This window comes from Halichoerus grypus, chromosome 5, assembly GCF_964656455.1.
Source record: "Halichoerus grypus chromosome 5, mHalGry1.hap1.1, whole genome shotgun sequence".
In the NCBI taxonomy this organism is placed as follows: Eukaryota; Metazoa; Chordata; class Mammalia; order Carnivora; family Phocidae; genus Halichoerus; species Halichoerus grypus.
The window spans coordinates 163,097,913-163,114,628 of record NC_135716.1 but is presented as its reverse complement, the minus strand read 5'-3'; the positions used below and the strand labels follow the sequence as shown (position 1 = coordinate 163,114,628).

At 49.4% G+C, this 16,716-nt stretch overlaps 1 protein-coding gene across 2 annotated transcripts; it reads right to left on the bottom strand.

Moving 5' to 3' along the window:
* Positions 1 to 569: 569 nt before the first annotated feature.
* SYNC (syncoilin, intermediate filament protein) lies at positions 570 to 16,321 on the bottom strand. Of its 2 annotated transcripts, XM_036065198.2 has the most exons (5): positions 16,118 to 16,321; positions 9,667 to 10,819; positions 2,205 to 2,329; positions 1,951 to 2,027; positions 570 to 804 (listed from the first exon to the last, which is right to left on the bottom strand). In XM_036065198.2, the coding sequence occupies exons 1-5, from the start codon at positions 16,168 to 16,170 to the stop codon at positions 794 to 796; spliced, it is 1,419 nt and encodes a 472-aa protein (XP_035921091.1). In that variant the 5' UTR covers positions 16,171 to 16,321; the 3' UTR covers positions 570 to 793. The 2 variants fall into 2 exon arrangements, with proteins under 2 accessions (XP_035921091.1, XP_035921092.1); XM_036065199.2 differs by lacking the exon at positions 1,951 to 2,027 and having other exon boundaries at positions 16,118 to 16,319.
* Positions 16,322 to 16,716: the final 395 nt, after the last annotated feature.

The following is a 16,716-nucleotide window of genomic DNA, read 5'->3' as shown; positions in this document are numbered from 1 at the left end:
AACTACGTGGACTTCCAAGACTGTCAAAGGCAATGTGGCAGAGAGCATTTAAGGCAGACTTTATATTTGGAAAAGGTGTTTGAACCTTTTCCCATAGAGAGGTTGACTCCCCAGTATGTTTTTCACTGGAGCCTGTATTTAGAGGTTAGAAATAAGAGGCTCTTGAAAGTCTTTATCACCAGGTGCCATAACCAGATAAAATGCCTGGTTCTTTGCCAGTCACTCAATTTAACGGAGTACATCACTCTGACCCAAAATCATTTTCATGAGGCACAGTCTTTGGTAAAATCTGAATATCCTTAAACCTTTAGGTTCAAATCTAGATTGGTTTCTTTTTCCAAGTCAGTAGTTCTGAGTGTAGTGAAAATTACCTTGACACAGGAGTAAACTGTAGGAGTCCACACACACTTAAACTTTGTAAAAGGATTCATTTTAAAGTCTAACACTCATGGCACAAAAGAATTCAAGTTGTAAACCCATATGAAAATCGGCTGCCTTTTTGACCCTACCTGTGCTCCAAAAAGTTTTGGGTCAACACAAGGCAAGATACATTCTTCACAACACTAAAGTGTCCATACATCCATCATTTACTCTGTGCACATGGGAGTTGCTGCCAGAGGACAGAAGGTTCATTTAAAACAGGTCAGCCAGTATTTGTAACTTTCCCAGGGTGAACTGCTTGCCAAGTCCTTGGCACTCCCTTCTCTGGAAAAAGTATGTCCAAAGGGTACTTAGTGATCCTTTACTAAAAGGTTTTTTGTTGTTTCTGGGTTACAGATTCGGCCATACGTTTCTAAACAGCCCCTGCAAGGTTGAGAAAAGAAAAAAGAATTAAGTTCATACTTGGTGCAACTTGTATTAATACAGTGTAAAGTTCATCACAGCGAACTTCTGAAGTTTAGTTAGTGCTGGCTAAGCTGGGGAGAGAGTGCTAGAGTGTAATTTACATATGATTAGCGATGCATTTCTCCTCACCAAATGCCTATTTGGGTGCCTCCTACTTACAAAATAGAATGAATGGTGACCTATGTGGTGGTGATGGGAGGGGCTAGCTAGAGATTTTCTCTGCCCAGGTTAACCATACATGGGTATTAGAGTACTGGGGTTCTGTAGTTTCGTTTCTTAAGATGAGTTGTTGCCCTTTCCCTATTGTACTTTTAATCTGATCCACACAATGGTGTTTAACATATCATTTTCCTCAATTACAAGGTTCTCTAATCTCCCAAACAGTAAGCGTAATCAGTCATGCCTGGATAAAACACGGTAAAAGAAAATGGTAGTAAGTTAGGAAAAGTATCAGTTATAATTGTTATTTGTGAGTTTGTATCCAAGACACAAGATTAACTAGGAAATTAAGAATAATATTTATGGGCATCTGTCTAGTATACAACTTGACCCAGACCTTTTTTAATCCTTAGTTTCTTTATCCTAGAGAATCTAGGACTTTATACAGAGTATAAGAACATTAGTATATAAAGAAATGAATGGATAGGTGTGTTGCTTGTTTCATATATTAAGCAATAATCCTGTCCCACAGGCTATAAACAACATCCACTTGAGCCTTTTTTATGACTTCGAGATTAATTTAGCCTTTTGGCCTCCTTTGTCACAGTCTGAATTAGGTAGCATAACTGTCTTCTCTGCTATTCTAAGGAAGCTATTTATGAATAGCAGATGGGGTAGGATAGGCCAAGGAAAGTAAGAATGCACAGAGCCTGGATGTGTCATCCTGTTAGAGAATTCCTGGTGATAATTAGAGCATATTTTGAGTCCTGCTAGAAACAAACATTCCAAGTGACCCCTGAATGCTTAAACCAGGCAATGTGGAGGTATGTGTTACTCCTAATGGACTTGTCATTTGACACACTCTTAAGTTTTCTTAAGGCATTAGTATTGTTAAGTTAGGAGCAGCAATAAAGCAAACACCACTCTTACACCCTCAAGGATCACCTTGAGACTGTGTCTCGGTTCCACCTGCCTGAGAAGTGGGAGCGTTAGCCTGTCCCAGGCTCTTGGGTAGCATAGCCCTTTAAAAAAAGAGATCCATTTTCCATCTGTCATGGATGAGCACAATTTGGAAATCATTTCCCAAGTCACTTTTTTGCTTTTCCCTGTTAAGTGAAATTTCCCCCGAGCAACATCTGCCCTCACCACCATCCCCTCAGCCAGTGTTGGTTAAGATCTGAGTAGCAGCAGAAACTGACTTATAAGTGGAGAGCTCTTCAGCAAGGCTGATCCTTAGCTGCTCCATCTCTTTGTTCTTCTGTTGCTGGAGTTGCACCCCACTCCTTAACTGCCTCTGTCGTTCTTCCATTTCCTCCAGCTGTTCCTGCAGTGAGAAGGCCAAGAACATCTCTAATGAAAAATAGTAAAAGAAGGCCAAGAACATCTCTAATGAACAGAATAGTAAAAAACGAACATTGTCCGTTACAGTTGATAAAGCACTTTTTTACACATGGTTTAACCTTCACACCAGTATTGAGGTTGAGAAACTGAGGTTCAAAGAGGTGTTTGGACAAAGCGATCCTACTCTTGCCAATGGTGACCTGAAAGGGGTCTTGTCTGTACCCACAGATGACTGTTTAATAGAATCCTGCAAAGGGTGGGTGGGTGCTCAGAGGGATTTTTGTTTTGTTTTGCAGAGGGATTTTGTTTTGTTTTGGAGTTTTGTTTTTTAAAGATTTTATTTGCCACAGAGAGACCGCAAGAGAGGGAATATAAGCAGGGGGAGTGGGAGAGGGAGAAGCAGGCTTCCCACGGAGCAGGGAGCCTGACATGGGGCTCGATCCCAGGACCCTGGGATCATGACCTGAGCCGAAGGCAGATGCTTAACGACTGAGCCACCCAGGTGCCCCTATTTTGCAGTTTTAAGTGTGAGGGAGGATTTTGGTCCTCTAGTTGGTGTGCTGAGAGTTTCACGGACCTCTGGCTCTGTGCAAGTTTGTTTCTATTAGGATAATCAGTTTTTATATCATCCTGCAACTTAAGTTAAAGGAAACCCAAGTCTTGGGGCACCTGGCTGGCTCAAGTCTGTGGAACATGCAACTCTTGATCACAGTGTTCTAAGTTCGAGCCCCGTGTTGGGTGTGGAGCTTAAAAAAAAAAGAAAAAAAATTCTTTGTAAGCAATTATTAACTGTAATTCCAGGAGAGTTCAAGTACTAGAAGTCCGGTTGTTTCCAGGAAAAACAGTAAATACAAGTTTTATATTTGAACCTCCTTCAAGACCAAGATAGCTCTACCTGGTACTTAACTGTAACATCCTATGCAAATAGGTGCTTTATTAGGATGTTGGCTATCACAATGGTTAATTTCCTATATCCTGTACTCATTACACTAAAAGACTGAATTCATTCCAAAGTGCTAAATTGGAAGATGAAGAAGCAATGCCCTGGAGGCCCTCAGGAGCCGTAAGATAACTGTCTGTTTCCCATTCTGCCAAAACCAGACAGGATACGTTCTGTAAACTGTCTCTGCCCAGGATTAATGCCTGAGGAGTGAGGTAAGGAAGATGTCAGCCAATCAGTCTCTGGCATAGCTGCTAGCTGGCGTGGATCCTCGGGAAGCATGAGGGAGATGGGAAGGGAAGTTGAAGTTGGAAGGCCTATTTTAAAGGGGTAATGATTTCACCTCAGATTTTGAAGAAGAATGAGACAGGAATCCAGTTTGGGTACATGCCGTTATTAGAAGGGTCTAAATAATTGGTTCTCTGAGTCATCCTTGGTATACCTGGAGCACATCAGTCTGCAGTGTTTGATACTCTGGCTGAATCTCAACTTCCATCAGCCTTATCAAAAGGCCTTTTTTTAGCGCCTTAGCCATACTTCGGCACCACACAGAGACGCAGCCTTAGCATCTAAGCCTGTCTTCTGAAGGGAAGCATCTGCATACCTCTGCCCCAGTTTCCCAAGCCAGCAAACCTGTATTTTGGTGAGGCATAAAGGTACATGCTTGGGAAGGCAGTCTGTACCATCAGCGATAAACTGACGGAGGAACGGTGTCACAGAAAGAATACTGCTATAGCGACTGGCATTAAACACGACCTCCAGTCTTAGTGCTGGGTAGCACCAACCAGATTAACTTTCCAAAAACTGCTTTATCATCTCAGTCTTTCAAAGGCTTTCCGTCTTTTTAGTCTGGCATTCAGACTCCTCTAGTTTGACCCCTACCTCTAACTAGAACCTCCATCATTCTTCATGTGAACCCTTCGCCCTGGCCTGCACCGTGTTGAATGGAAGCCGCTGCAGGCCACGTGTGGCTATCGGTACTGGAACTAGGGTCTGTCACCTAAACAGCGTCTGCTATGTTATATCACTATCTTTTTTATTCATGTCTAACTCCCAGTCAGATGGTAGGTTCCTGTCCAGCACCCTACACATAATGCTTGATGTGAAATATGTAGATTGAGTAAACATTCCATAGTTCAGCATAAGCGACTACCATTTTCAGCTAGAAACTTTGACAATGTTCTCCGCAAATTCCTTGTACCACCTACTGCACCAGTCACCAAATCCTACGCAAATATTTTACTTCACGTATCTTACATTATCTCTCCCTCAAAGTGGTCTTTCCAGGCTCTTTCAATTCATCCTGCACACTGCCATTTTTAAGAGCACGTACCTATGTGCCAGGCACCATTGCAAATGCTTCACAAATATTCCCTCATTCCTTGCAAGAGCCCTGTGATGTGAATTATTACTAATCCCAGTTTACATGTGAGGGACTGGAGTCCCAGGTTAAGTAATTTGTCCAAAGTTTCCCAGTTAGAAGTGGTAGAGCCAGGGGCGCCTGGCTGGCTCAGTTGGAAGAGCCGCTCAAATGGCTCTTGATCTCAGGGTCATGAGTTTGAGCCCCATGTTGGGTGTAGAGATTAGTTTAAAAAAGTGGTAGAGCCAGGATTTGCCACTGGCTTAGGGCTCATGCTGTACAACTGCTTCGCCGCCTTCTTATCTATCGGCTCTTCAGTGGTCCTCAGACTTGGGCAGGAAACCCCAGGAGGAGGCCATATTGAAGTGCCCTTGCCACAGTTAGAAAGTAGCTCCTCACTTTTACCATGCCATATAAGATTCTGTTTGGGGGAAACGGGTCTGTGGCTTTGGAGGAAACCTTTTTTTTGAAAACCACTGACTGAATACATCAAACCCTTTACAGTCCGGTCCCAATCTACCTCTCCAGCCACATCTGTCTACTGCTTACATTCTTTATGATTCAGCCACACTGAGCTCACTTCCCTTAACAATGTCTTTTTGTGTTTCCAAGCTTTTGTGTAAGCTGTTCCCTCTGCCTGGAATGCCTTTCCCTTGTCTACCCAATGGATTTATTCTTCAACGCTCAGCTCAAACACCTTGTGGAAGTTGAATGTGAACTTGAGCTAGATTGCCCAGGGTCAGAATCCTCCTTCCATCACTTCCTAGCCATATAACCCTGGAGAAATGACTTAACTTTTTTGTCTCATCTCTCTTATTTTTCACAGTGACTAATTCGTACCTATCTCACAGACAGGTAAGGATTAAATGAATTAATACATGTAAAGAACTAAAAATATATGCTAGCTGTTGTTAATCCTCATGAAATTTCCCCTTTGCTTCCCAAGGCACTTGGGATTCACAAATCTACTTCACTGGTACAGTGCCTTATTCCTACAACTATTACAGTGTTTATTACATTGAAGAATATTATTTCATTGATTCTAAGGCTTTCACATTTTAACATCTCAGGTCAGGGTGCATTTTAAAAACAAGTGTCTTAGGGCGCCTGGGTGGCTCAGTTGGTTAAGCGACTGCCTTCGGCTCAGGTCATGATCCTGGAGTCCCTGGATCGAGTCCCGCATCGGGCTCCCTGCTCGGCAGGGAGTCTGCTTCTCCCTCTGACCCTCCCCCCTCTCATGTACTCGCTCTCTCTCATTCTCTCTCTCAAATAAATAAATAAAATTTTTTTTTTAAAAGATTTTATTTATTTATTTGACAGAGAGAGACACAGCGAGAAAGGGAACACAAGCAGGGGCAGTGGGAGAGGGAGAAGCAGGCTCCCCGCAGAGCAGGGAGCCCGATGCGGGGCTCGATCCCAGGACCCGGGATCATGACCTGAGCCGAAGGCAGACGCTTAACGACTGAGCCACCCAGGCGCCACCTAAATAAATAAAATCTTTAAAAAATAAAAATAAAAATAAAAAATAAAAACAAGTGTCTTAGATTTTATGAAATATATTCATTTTATCTGGTATCCTTCCTGGACTATAAACCATTTGAGGGCAGGAACTACCCCCCCTCCGAGCCATTTCTCATCTTCTTCTCTGCCAGCACCTAACTCACTGCCTGGCACATGGTAAGTAGGCACTAAGAAAGTATTTGTTGAATGAACAGGTGATGGCGATGAAAGAGGCAAAGTTTACAACTGCAAGAGTGAAGTGTACCCTTGAAAAGTAGTCAGATGCCATAAGTGACCTTTGGCAAACAGTCTGGGAAGCCATTTCAGAAAGAATTTGCTCACTTAGACCTTGATTCCCACTTTAGGATATAGCAATAGGAGACATTTCATCAAGCGTGTTTTTCATAGAATGAGCTTTGGAAGCCTGCAGCGACCATCAGATCTGAAACAAATCCAGTACACTGATGAAAATCACAGGGGGGGACGTTCTTTTTTTTTTTTTTTTAAGATTTTATTTATTTGACAGAGACACAGCAAGAGAGAGAACACAAGCAGGGGGAGTGGGAGAGGGAGAAGAAGGCCTCCTGCCAAGCAGGGAGCCCAATGTGGGGCTCCATCCCAGGACCCTGGGACCATGACCTGAGCCGAAGGCAGATGCTTAACGACTGAGCCACCCAGACACCCCAAGGGGGGAAACATTCTACAACCCTCATTTTGTGTCAGAAAACCCCCCCAAAGGGGGCGCCGGCTGGCTCAGTGGGTTGGGTGGGGTGCCTGACTCTTGATTTTGGATCAGGTCGTGAGATTGAGCCCCGTGTCAGGCTCTGCGCTCAACACAGAGTCTGTTTGTCCCTCTCCCTCTGCTCCTCCCCCTGCTCATGCTCTCTCTCAAATAAATTAAATATTTAAATAACAAAAAAGCTCCCCCAGAGGATTCCCTGTTGCTGGCACCACTGTCCCAGTGAGCCTTGCCTGAGGTCTCAACACCCTCTGTGACTTCTTACCTCCACCCCCTTCATTCAGCGGCCACGTTTATCCTGCATTTGTTCTCGAATCCATCCCTTCTTGTATTCCCCCTACCATTTTTTCCTCTTACCTATCATAGCTTCCTAATTAGTCCCCTAGCTTCTAGGTCTCCAGCTCATTTTGCACACTGCCACCAGTACTTTTTCTAAAAGTAGAGAGGCGGTCATGTTACTCCCTTTACTGATGCAGCTGACTACTGAGTGAAATCCACATTCCCTCGTCTGGATTTCAGAGTCCAATGTGATCTGCCCCAAATCAGTTCAAATCACCTTTCAGTTTTTCTTTTTCTTTTCTTTTATTTATTTGAGACAGAGTGAGAGAGAGCGAGCTAGCATGATTGGGGGAGGGGCAGAGGGAGAAGCAGACTCCCCACTGAGCAAGAGCCCGACGCTGGGGAGGGGTGCTCCATCCCAGGACCCCAGGATCATGACCTGAGCCACCCTGGCACCCCACCTTTCAGTTTTTCACCTCTCACATATTTTGCATATGTTGTGTTAAATATATTAAAATTACCTTCACCTATTTCTTTTTACTTTTTTAATGTGACTACTATAAAGTTTAAAATTCTGTGTGTGGCTTGCGTATTTCTTTTGGACAACACTGGTCTAGGTCTTGCCTAAACTTCAATACCCAGCTCAAATAATACCCATTCTTCCATGAAGTGTTCTGTGCCTTAACCGATGACTAAAATAATTTCGTTATCCTATAGCACTTTTAGCTGCACCTCTCTTAAATCACATGCTGCTTTCTCCCCAGGTTACAATTACTGTCTGAGTACAAGCTATTAAGGATAGTTGGGATGAGGGACACCTGGCTGGCTCTGTTCAATAAATAATAGTATTTATTTAAAAAAAAAACGCTCTTTCACTAGATTGTGAACCAATAAAAAAGCAGTGGGGGAGGGGATTGAGGGTAGTACACAATACATTCACTATTAGGACCAAAAACCCCATTGCTTTCATAATACAAGCTATAGAAAGCTTGACAAAATCTTGAGTGAAGTGAATGCAGCCATTTTCAACAGAGGACCTGTTCCTTGAAGGATGTATCAGAATCTCTGGAAGGGCGTAAGCTTTTTAAATTTATCCAAAGGAACGTGTGTTTCAAAAGATGAAAATACTGCTCTGAAAGGCTCTCACAGTGGTCCGCGGTGCTTACGTCAACATTTAACTGATATGTCCCCTGAGCCGGAGTGGCAGAAGTAAGTAAACCATACTCCCTTCTGAAAGCTCACAGTCTGTGGGAGAGACAGACAAAATTGTGTTTTCACTTAGTATTTATATCCCACTCTGTCTATAAAGAGATTAGGGGGCACCTGGGTGGCTCAGTCAGTTAAGCGTCTGCCTTCAGCTCAGGTCATGATCCCAGGGTCCTGGGATCGAGCCCCGCATTGGGCTCCCTGCTCAGCGGGGAGAAGCCTGCTTCTCCCTCTCCCTGCTGCTCCCTCTGCTTGTGTTCTCTGTCTCTCTGACAAGTAAATAAATAAAATCTTAAAAAAAAAAACAAAAAACTGGCTCACACTTAATCAGAAGTAACTCGAATACAAGCGAAATGATGACAATGCACTAAAAAAGAAAATGAGGACTAGAGCTTTATAGATTTCGTCCCAGTTGTGTGTGTGTGTTTTTAAGTAATCTCTACACCCAGTGTAGGGCTCGAACTCATAACCTCGAGATCAAGAGTTGTGTGCCCTACTGAACAGAGCCAGCCAGGTGTCCCTCATCCCAATTTTAAAACTGGGAAGCTTCAGGCAGAGATGGGACAGGTGAGACTTGAGGATGAATACACGGGGAGGGAGAGAAGGAACATCCCGCCTAGCCTTGCCCCTCTTGCTCTCTGTACTCAAGCACGATTCATGCAGAATTGGAAAATTGTACTGTGGAAAGTGCACTGAAATATTCAGGGTTGGTCAGATCAGGGGGCAAAAATCCCCAGCTCAGGGGTGCCTGGGTAGCTCAGTGGTTAAGCGTCTGCCTTTGGCTCAGGTCATGGTCCCAGGGTCCTGGGATCGAGCCCCACGTTGGGCTCCCTGCTCGGCGGGAAGCCTGCTTCTCCCTCTCCCACTGCCCCTGCTTGTGTTCCCTCTCTCGCTGTGTCTCTGCCAAATAAATAAAAATCTTTAAAAATAATAATAATATAAATAAACAAATAAATAAAATCTTAAAAAAAAAAAGAAAATCCCCAGCTCACTGAGCCTGCTTCCTCATCTATGAAAGCGATAATACTTGATTCGGAGGATTAACGAGAGGACCGAGTGACGACGGTGTCGGGGTGCTGCATGCACTAGGGGTGCAGACGGTTCTCAGCCCCTAGCACGGGCCTAACTGAGTGGAATGAAGAGTGCAGTAAGGAAGTGAGTGGACGCCCCAAGGAGTAAGCTGTTCTTCCTACACAAGAGAGGATCCTTCAAAGTGCCCGGAAGACTTTTGGCTCCGGTCACGTCCTCCTTCCCCGGCTAACGGGCTGCACTTGTGCGGGCGCCCAGGGGGCCTACCCGGTACTGCTGCACCTCCTCATCTCGCTTTTGCCTCACAAGCCTGATCTGGTCCTCCAGGTTCCTGTTCTGCAGCTGGAGCCGCCGGGCCTCTGCTTGCAGGGGTCTCAGAGCCTCCTTCATCTCTTGGATCTCGGCCTGGGTTTTCTGGAGAGCTTTGGCCGCAGCTTCTTTCCTCTCTAGAAGGCGCAGCAGCTGAGGCTCATACTCCTCCTCCAGGCCCTGGCGGCTCTCCGCCATGAGGTTCTCAAACTGGGCAGAGAGCCGCCGGCTCTCCTGGAGAAAGTGCTCGTCCCTCTGGCTTGGAGGGGCTTCTAGTTGTTGCCGTAGCTGCTCCTTCTGCCTCTGGTAGGCCTCCCGGAGCTGGACCAGTTCCTCGGAGAGCTGGGCCGCCCGGGTGGTCAGCACGTCCCGGAGCTCGGCAAACTGGGCCACGTCCTGCCGGCGGCACTCCAGCTGGTACTGGCAGGCCACACACTCCTTGGTCACCCTGAACAGCCTCTGCTTGACCAGCCGGATCTCCTCCCTTAGCCCGTCCCTCTCCAGCTCCGCCTGGGCGTGCAGCTTGTAGGCAGCCAGGATGTCCTGGTGGACCTGCTGCACCTCCCGCAGGGCTGGTTCCCGGAGCAACACCAGCTCGTGGATGAGCTGGTCCCTCTCCCCTTCCAGCTGGGCCACAGCTTGGACACACTGCTGGAAACGCTCCTCCAGCAGTTCCAGATCCTCTATGCTCAGGCCCTCTGTGCTGGGACTGGGCCCGGCGCTGAGGCCCTCCTCAGGGCGAGCTGTCTCCTCGCTCGTGCCCGTCTCTCCCCGATCTCCGGTCTGCTCTGGGCTTGCGGTCTCTTCTGGCTTCGCGGGCTCTTCCACATAGAGGATCTCCTCTGGCTTCGCAGGCTCGTCCACATCCAGGGCCTCCCCTGGCTGCCTGGTCTCCTCGATGTGCAGTGTCTCCTCGGGCTTCTCTGTCTCTTCCACACAGAGTGTCTCATCTATCTCATCGAGGTCACCTTTGTCCCCCAGGTAGAGAATGTCCTCTAAGTTCAAGGTCCCCTTCAAAGACAGACTCACTTCTGGGTCCAAAGTCCCCACCTCATGGGGGGATTCAGAGTTCTCTTCTTCAAGAGGAGAACTGGCTTCTGCTCTTGTTTCCCTGCAAGAGAAATGATTTAAAGTGAGAGGACAGCCACAATCCCAGGATGGTTGGCAATGGGAGCCTTTAGGGTTATATCCGGGTCGCACATCTCAGAGGGCACTTGTCTGCTCCCTCCCCCGTCCACGCATCGCTCAGGTCCCCTGACAGCATCCCCATGATGTCAGTGTCTCGTCTCTGCTTACATACATACATACCTTCAAGGCCGGGAAACTCACACCTGAGCCGCCACGATTTGTTCCGCTGTCATAAGAAAATTCTAGTGTTGAAGTAAAACCTTCTCTGCAATTTTTAAATTTTAATTTAATTTAATTTTTTTAAAAGACTTTATTAATTTATTTGACAGAGAGAGAGAGTGAGCACAAGCAGGGGGAGCAGAGGGAGAGGGAGAAGCAGGCTTTCCAATGAGTGGGGAGCCCTACGTGGGGCTTGATCCCAGGACCCTGGGACCATGACCCGAGCCAAAGACAGATGCCCAACTGAGCCACCCAGGTGCCCCTCAGCAATATTTTTAAAAAGATTTATTTATTTTAGGGGCACCTGGCTGGCTCAGATGGTTAAGCGTCTCCCAGGGTCCTGGGATTGAGCCCCAAATTGGGCTCCCTGCTCAATAAGGAGCCTGCTTCTCCCTCTCCCTCTGCCTGCCGCTCCCCCTGTTTGGCTCGCTCACTCTGTCAAGTAAATGGATGGAATATTTTTTTTTAAAGATTTATTTATTTTAGGGAGAGAGAGAGTGAGGATGGGGGGAGGAACAGAGGGAGAAGGAGACAGAAACTTAAGCAGACTCCACGCGGAGCACAGAGCCCAACTCGGGGCTCGATCTCACAACCCTGAGATCACAACCTGAGCCAAAACCAAGAGTCAGACACTTATCTGACTGAGCCACCCAGGCGCTCCTTGTCTGCATTTTTTACCTAGACTTGATTCCTCTTTCTAGAATCCTCTTTCTAGACAAATCTAACTACTTTCTCATGTAAGTTCTTTAGACACCTAAAGAACAGTAACATCTTTCAATTATTCCATGCATGCCAAAGTGTCCAGTGCCCTCCTCATTTGGATCACTTCTTTTGGACTAGGCTCCAAATTGTCACTGTCCCTTGGGGATGGGTATTGGAAAGAGTACCCAGATGTGTTCTGAGCAGTGAATCTCTGGACACTATACTCCTATTGATAAAAGCTAATATTGCCAACATAGAACAGCTCTATCATATTGTTGACAAATAGTGAGTTTGACTAAAAGCCTTAAGACTTTTTCACACCAAGTGCTTTTAAATCACATCTCTTGTTCCTGTAAAACTTCATTCCTCTTGTTGGGGCGTCTGGGTGGCTCAACTGGTTAGGCATTTGACTAAGGGCTGTAGGATTGAGCCCCACGTTGGGCTCTTCTCAAGGGGCATGGCGCCTGCTTGAGATTCTCTCTCTCCCTTTGCCCCTTCCCATCCCCCCCTCCCTCTCCAAAACAAAACAGAAAAGAACAAAACAAAACTTCATTCATCTTGTTAGGATTGGCCCATCCTCTGGCCTGTCAAAGGCTCTTGAATTCAGATTCTGTGATTCTGACGGAGAAGCTCCTTAACCCAGCTGCCAGTTGCCCGCTAGCTCAACCAGTTCCTGTTAAGGAATATCCTCCTGCTTCTTTGGCCTTCAGATGGCTTTGGTCCTTCCTGTTTCCAATGCATCTTACCTGCCTTGGATCTCTGAGCAATTCTTTGAAAATATAAAATACCATGGAAATAACATATAAAGGTCTTATATGTGGGGCGCCTGGGTGGCTCAGTCGTTGGGCGTCTGCCTTTGGCTCAGGTCATGATCCCAGGGTCCTGGGCTTGACCCCGCATCGGGCTCCCTGATCAGAGGGTAGCCTGCTTCCTTCTCCCTCTCCTGCTCCCCCTGCTTGTGTTCCCTCTCTCGCTGTCTCTCTCTCTGTCAAATAAATAAATTTAAAAAAAAGAGAGATTAAGTAGTTTGCTCAAGGGAACTCAGATACTCCTTGGGCACCAGTTATAAGACAGTCTAAATCTGAGTATAGTTTTAAAGAAAACTACTTTAGATATAAAATATAAATGAAAAGCCCCTGTATCAAAGAATTTATGTCTTGAAAAAGCTTACTTGTGGGGTGCCTGGGTGGCTCAGTCGGTTAAGTGTCTGCCTTTGGCTCAGGTCATGATCCTGGAGTCCCAGATTCAGGCCCGCATCGGGCTCCCTGCTCAGCAGGGAGTCTGCTTCTCCCTCTGCCCCTCACCCCACTCGTGCTCGCTCTCTCTCAAATAATATATATATATATATATGTATATATATATATACATCTATCTTAAAAAAAAAGAAAAGGCCTACTTGTGTCCAGGTTTTAAGCTCTATATCTTAGCTCCAAGTTCCCACTACAGATTATTTTTATTCTAAGATTTGATTTATTTATTTTGAGAGAGAGAGAGACAGAGCATGCGCAAGCAGGGGGAGGACCAGAGGCAGAGGGAGAGAGAGAATCTCAAGCGGACTCCATGCTGAGCACGGAGCCTGACAAGGGGCTGGATCCCACAACCATGAGATCATGACCTGAGCTGAAATCGAGTCAGACGCTTAACTGACTGAGCCACCCAGGCGCCCCCAGATTATTTTTCTTCTAAATCATTGTGTATTCTGTCCTCCTCTCTAACACCCCAGGAATCCCTGGCTTCCCATTCTGTGTCTCAAGGTAGCCCTCGGTAAACCACAAGTGTGGCTTCACCAGGCCCCGGACATCCCTGGCCTCACACCACCCAGCACCTGCACTGAAACCTAAAGCTTGAAGACAGCCTCCACAGTCACCTAATTAGTTCGTCCCCGTCCCTCTACCAGAGAGGGTGTTGTTTAGATCGCTTCAGCTGGTGTCACTTGGCATCTCAAACTATCCTCCTCCCTGGGCTTGCTACACCTGTATTCTCCAGCTCGGAGAAGCACAGCCCCATACAGCGGGTTGAGGAGGCAAAGAATCCTTAAGCAGCTCTTTCCCTCACCCATGTAGCCAACTCGCTGAGAACTGACCGATCTCAGAAAGTCTCCAGTCTCTGGCCCCTCCTCACCCCCTTGCCGGGGCCCTACTCCAAGTCATCACCACACACCCGCACTTGCGTGAGAGCCTTCCGACGGACTTTCTTCCTTCTCACGCCTGTCCATTCTCTACAGTGCCACAGCTTGCCAGAACGTAGCCGGGGCGCACCACTTCACGCACGGACAGCCCACTGCCTGGCATAGATTCAAAGCCCTTAACCATGTGGCCCCAACATACCTTTTCAGCCTCAGCTCGCACTACTCCCTGCCTCCCACCCAGGGCTTGACGATCCAGAACATGCGGCAACATTTTCACACCTCCTACTCCTAGCCCACTATGTCTAAAGGATCCAGCTGAGAAAATACAGCTTACTGTAGGCCACCAGATTAGAAAACAGCCCTGCACTACCTGGAAAGGTAGAGCTCCTAGTGCCAGGAAGGATGCACCTGCTCAGCCAGCCAGACCCCCTTCGGTCCTCAGTAGGGCCCCTGCTTTCCCAGCAGACAGCCCTCACACGCTCTTGCTGAGTCCTCTCCCATGGAATGACGTAACTGTGTTCAAGGCAGGATTCCAAGTCTTTCACGTGAATAGTCAGGTACACGAGGCTCATCTTTTACCCCCATTTTGTACGTGAGGAAACCAAAGCACTGAGTAAAGAACTCACTCAAAGTTCCACGACTTGTAAGTAAGTGGTGGAGCTGGCCGAAGATGGCCTCCAGCTCCAAAGCTGGATGGAGCTCCCGCTGACCCCTCTGCTCCCAGAACAGCCCTGAGCTCTCCAACAGGTGCGACAGCTACAGCAGGGCTAATGCAGCTCAGCATTCAAAATAGACTTCTTTACCTACTCGTAAATGTCTGCTCATCCTTCAAGCCCTGCTCAAACTGCATCTCTCCCCCGAAGTATTTTGCAGACAGACCCATTATGGCGTTCTCAAGGCCCTCTGTGTGCAGCTCATCATTGCACTTAGCGCTCTGTATTACAGCAGTGAGTGTGTCCGTGTCCCCTGAGAGTCCATTTCCTAAGGACAAGTAGTGCTCTCATTCCCTGGGGACCTCAGGGTGGGGCTCTGTAGAGGAAGTCAGGCAGAAGCTGACTGGGATCCAAGGAGGAAACTTGCCCAAGGTTAAGTGGCCCAGCTGGACGTAGAACCCTGTGCCCCTGACCCCCAGGCAGCGCTGTTACCCCACACACTGTGGTGGCCGCCGTCACCCCCCCGCCCCCCCCCCCGCAGCGCCAGGCCTCTGCTAGAGACTGCCCTCACACAGCTGTCTCTCTCTCAGAGCTGGGGAAAGTAGAGTATGGGGGGTCTAGGGGCTAGCGAGCCGGCTCAGCTGGGGGCCCTGACCTCAGGCTTCCTTGGGCTCCAAGCTGCCTGCCCCTGCCCCTCGGTCCCCGGTGCTGAAGGACTCCAGCAGCTCCCGACGCTGCATCAGCGCCACGGCTAGGAGCGTCTGTGACCCGGCGCCGGCATGAGCTGGTGTGTACCTGACTGTGTGTACCCGCGTGTGTGTGGCGGTACAAGTGGTCGTGCGTGTAAAACCATGCTCAGCTTTGCGCTGTGTGTGACACCGAAGGGGGACGGCGTGGGTGTGTGTGCACCTCCACCTCTTCGGGGTACAGTCTGACCTGGGGCAGCAATCCTCCCTGCTGGCCCCAAATCCCTGAGCCACAGGCCCTTTCCCCCTAAGCAGTGGCGAGCTGGCAGCGTGGATGGTCCGGGGAGGGCCTCGCCGGCTGCCAGGGTCCTCCTCCCGGCCTGGGACGGGCGACCCTCCCCAGCCGCAGCCCCCATCGCAGACCTCAAGCAGGAGAGAGCGAGCTGCCAGAACAGACTGGTAACTCCAGGCTGGCAGCCGCCCAGCCTGCACCAAGGCTCTTCCCCACAGCGAATTCGGCACCCGGAGGCCTCCCTCTCCAGTTGCATTTGGGGTGAGACATGAAGGAAAGCGAGGAGCCAGCGTCCTTGGCCACTCCGGCCCAGTGGCATTTGATGGTTGATGCCCACCAGTCCGAAAGGGCTCATTCTCACCCAGCCCCGGGAAGAGGGTTGGGGGGGGGGCTATAAAAAGCCACGGACAAGCGGAGGTGCCGGGACCCCGGGCCTCCCCCCCCCCTCCTCGGCCGGTGGCTCCGCCCGGGGCCAGTGCCACACCCCGGCCGGCCCACCACCCCCAGCCAGGAGAAAGGTGCTCGTGGGGGGGGGGGGGAGGGGGGCTCCTCCAGCGCCCCCTCCCCACTGGACGGCCACGCGGGCCCTGCACGGTCCTACCTCGCGGCCTGGGCGGCGCCGTCCCCGCCGTGCCGGGGCTCCGGGCTGGCCATGGCTGCGCGACCCCGGGCTGGGCGGCCGCGTTATTAATAGCCGGCCCCGCGGGCCGCTCGCTCCGCGCCCGCGCCCGCCGCACTGGCAGCTGCCGCCGACACCGGATCCCGCCCGCCCCGGGCCGGGCGCGCCCACTTGGCCCCAGGTCCCGCCCGCGGGAGGAGGGAGCGGGCCGCGCGGCCGGGGGCGGGGGTGGGGGGTGGCCGATCGGCGTCGCCCAGACCGGCCCGCCCCGAGCTCTTCCCGAACCTTCTTTCTCTTCACCCTTTCTTTCCAAGGGTCCCAGTTGCGGGGGGCCGGGGAGGAGCGTGGCTCTGCGGCCCCGGGAGAGCACTGCCCCTGCCCGGCCGGCGGGGGCAGGGGTTTGGGGTGGGGGACTGAGAGGGACCCAGCACCCCAGTGCGCACAGCTCAGGCGCCCTGCGATCCCCACCCGCGGCGGCGGGGGCGGGGGGGCGGAGGAGAGGCCGGAGCGCCGTGTCCCGCAGCTGTCCTGAAGGGCTGGGGGAGGAGGTGTCACGGCCACACCCCGTGCGTTTGGGGACA

Coding starts and splice junctions, on each gene's coding strand:
- SYNC (XM_036065198.2), bottom strand. CDS start 16,170: ATGGCCAGCCCGGAGCCCCGGCACGGCGGGGACGGCGCCGCCCAGGCC. Junction 10,820..16,117: donor GGCGCCGCCCAGGCCGCGAG/GTAGGACCGTGC, acceptor TTTCTCTTGCAG/GGAAACAAGAGCAGAAGCCA. Junction 2,330..9,666: donor AGGAGGTGCAGCAGTACCGG/GTAGGCCCCCTG, acceptor TTCTCACTGCAG/GAACAGCTGGAGGAAATGGA.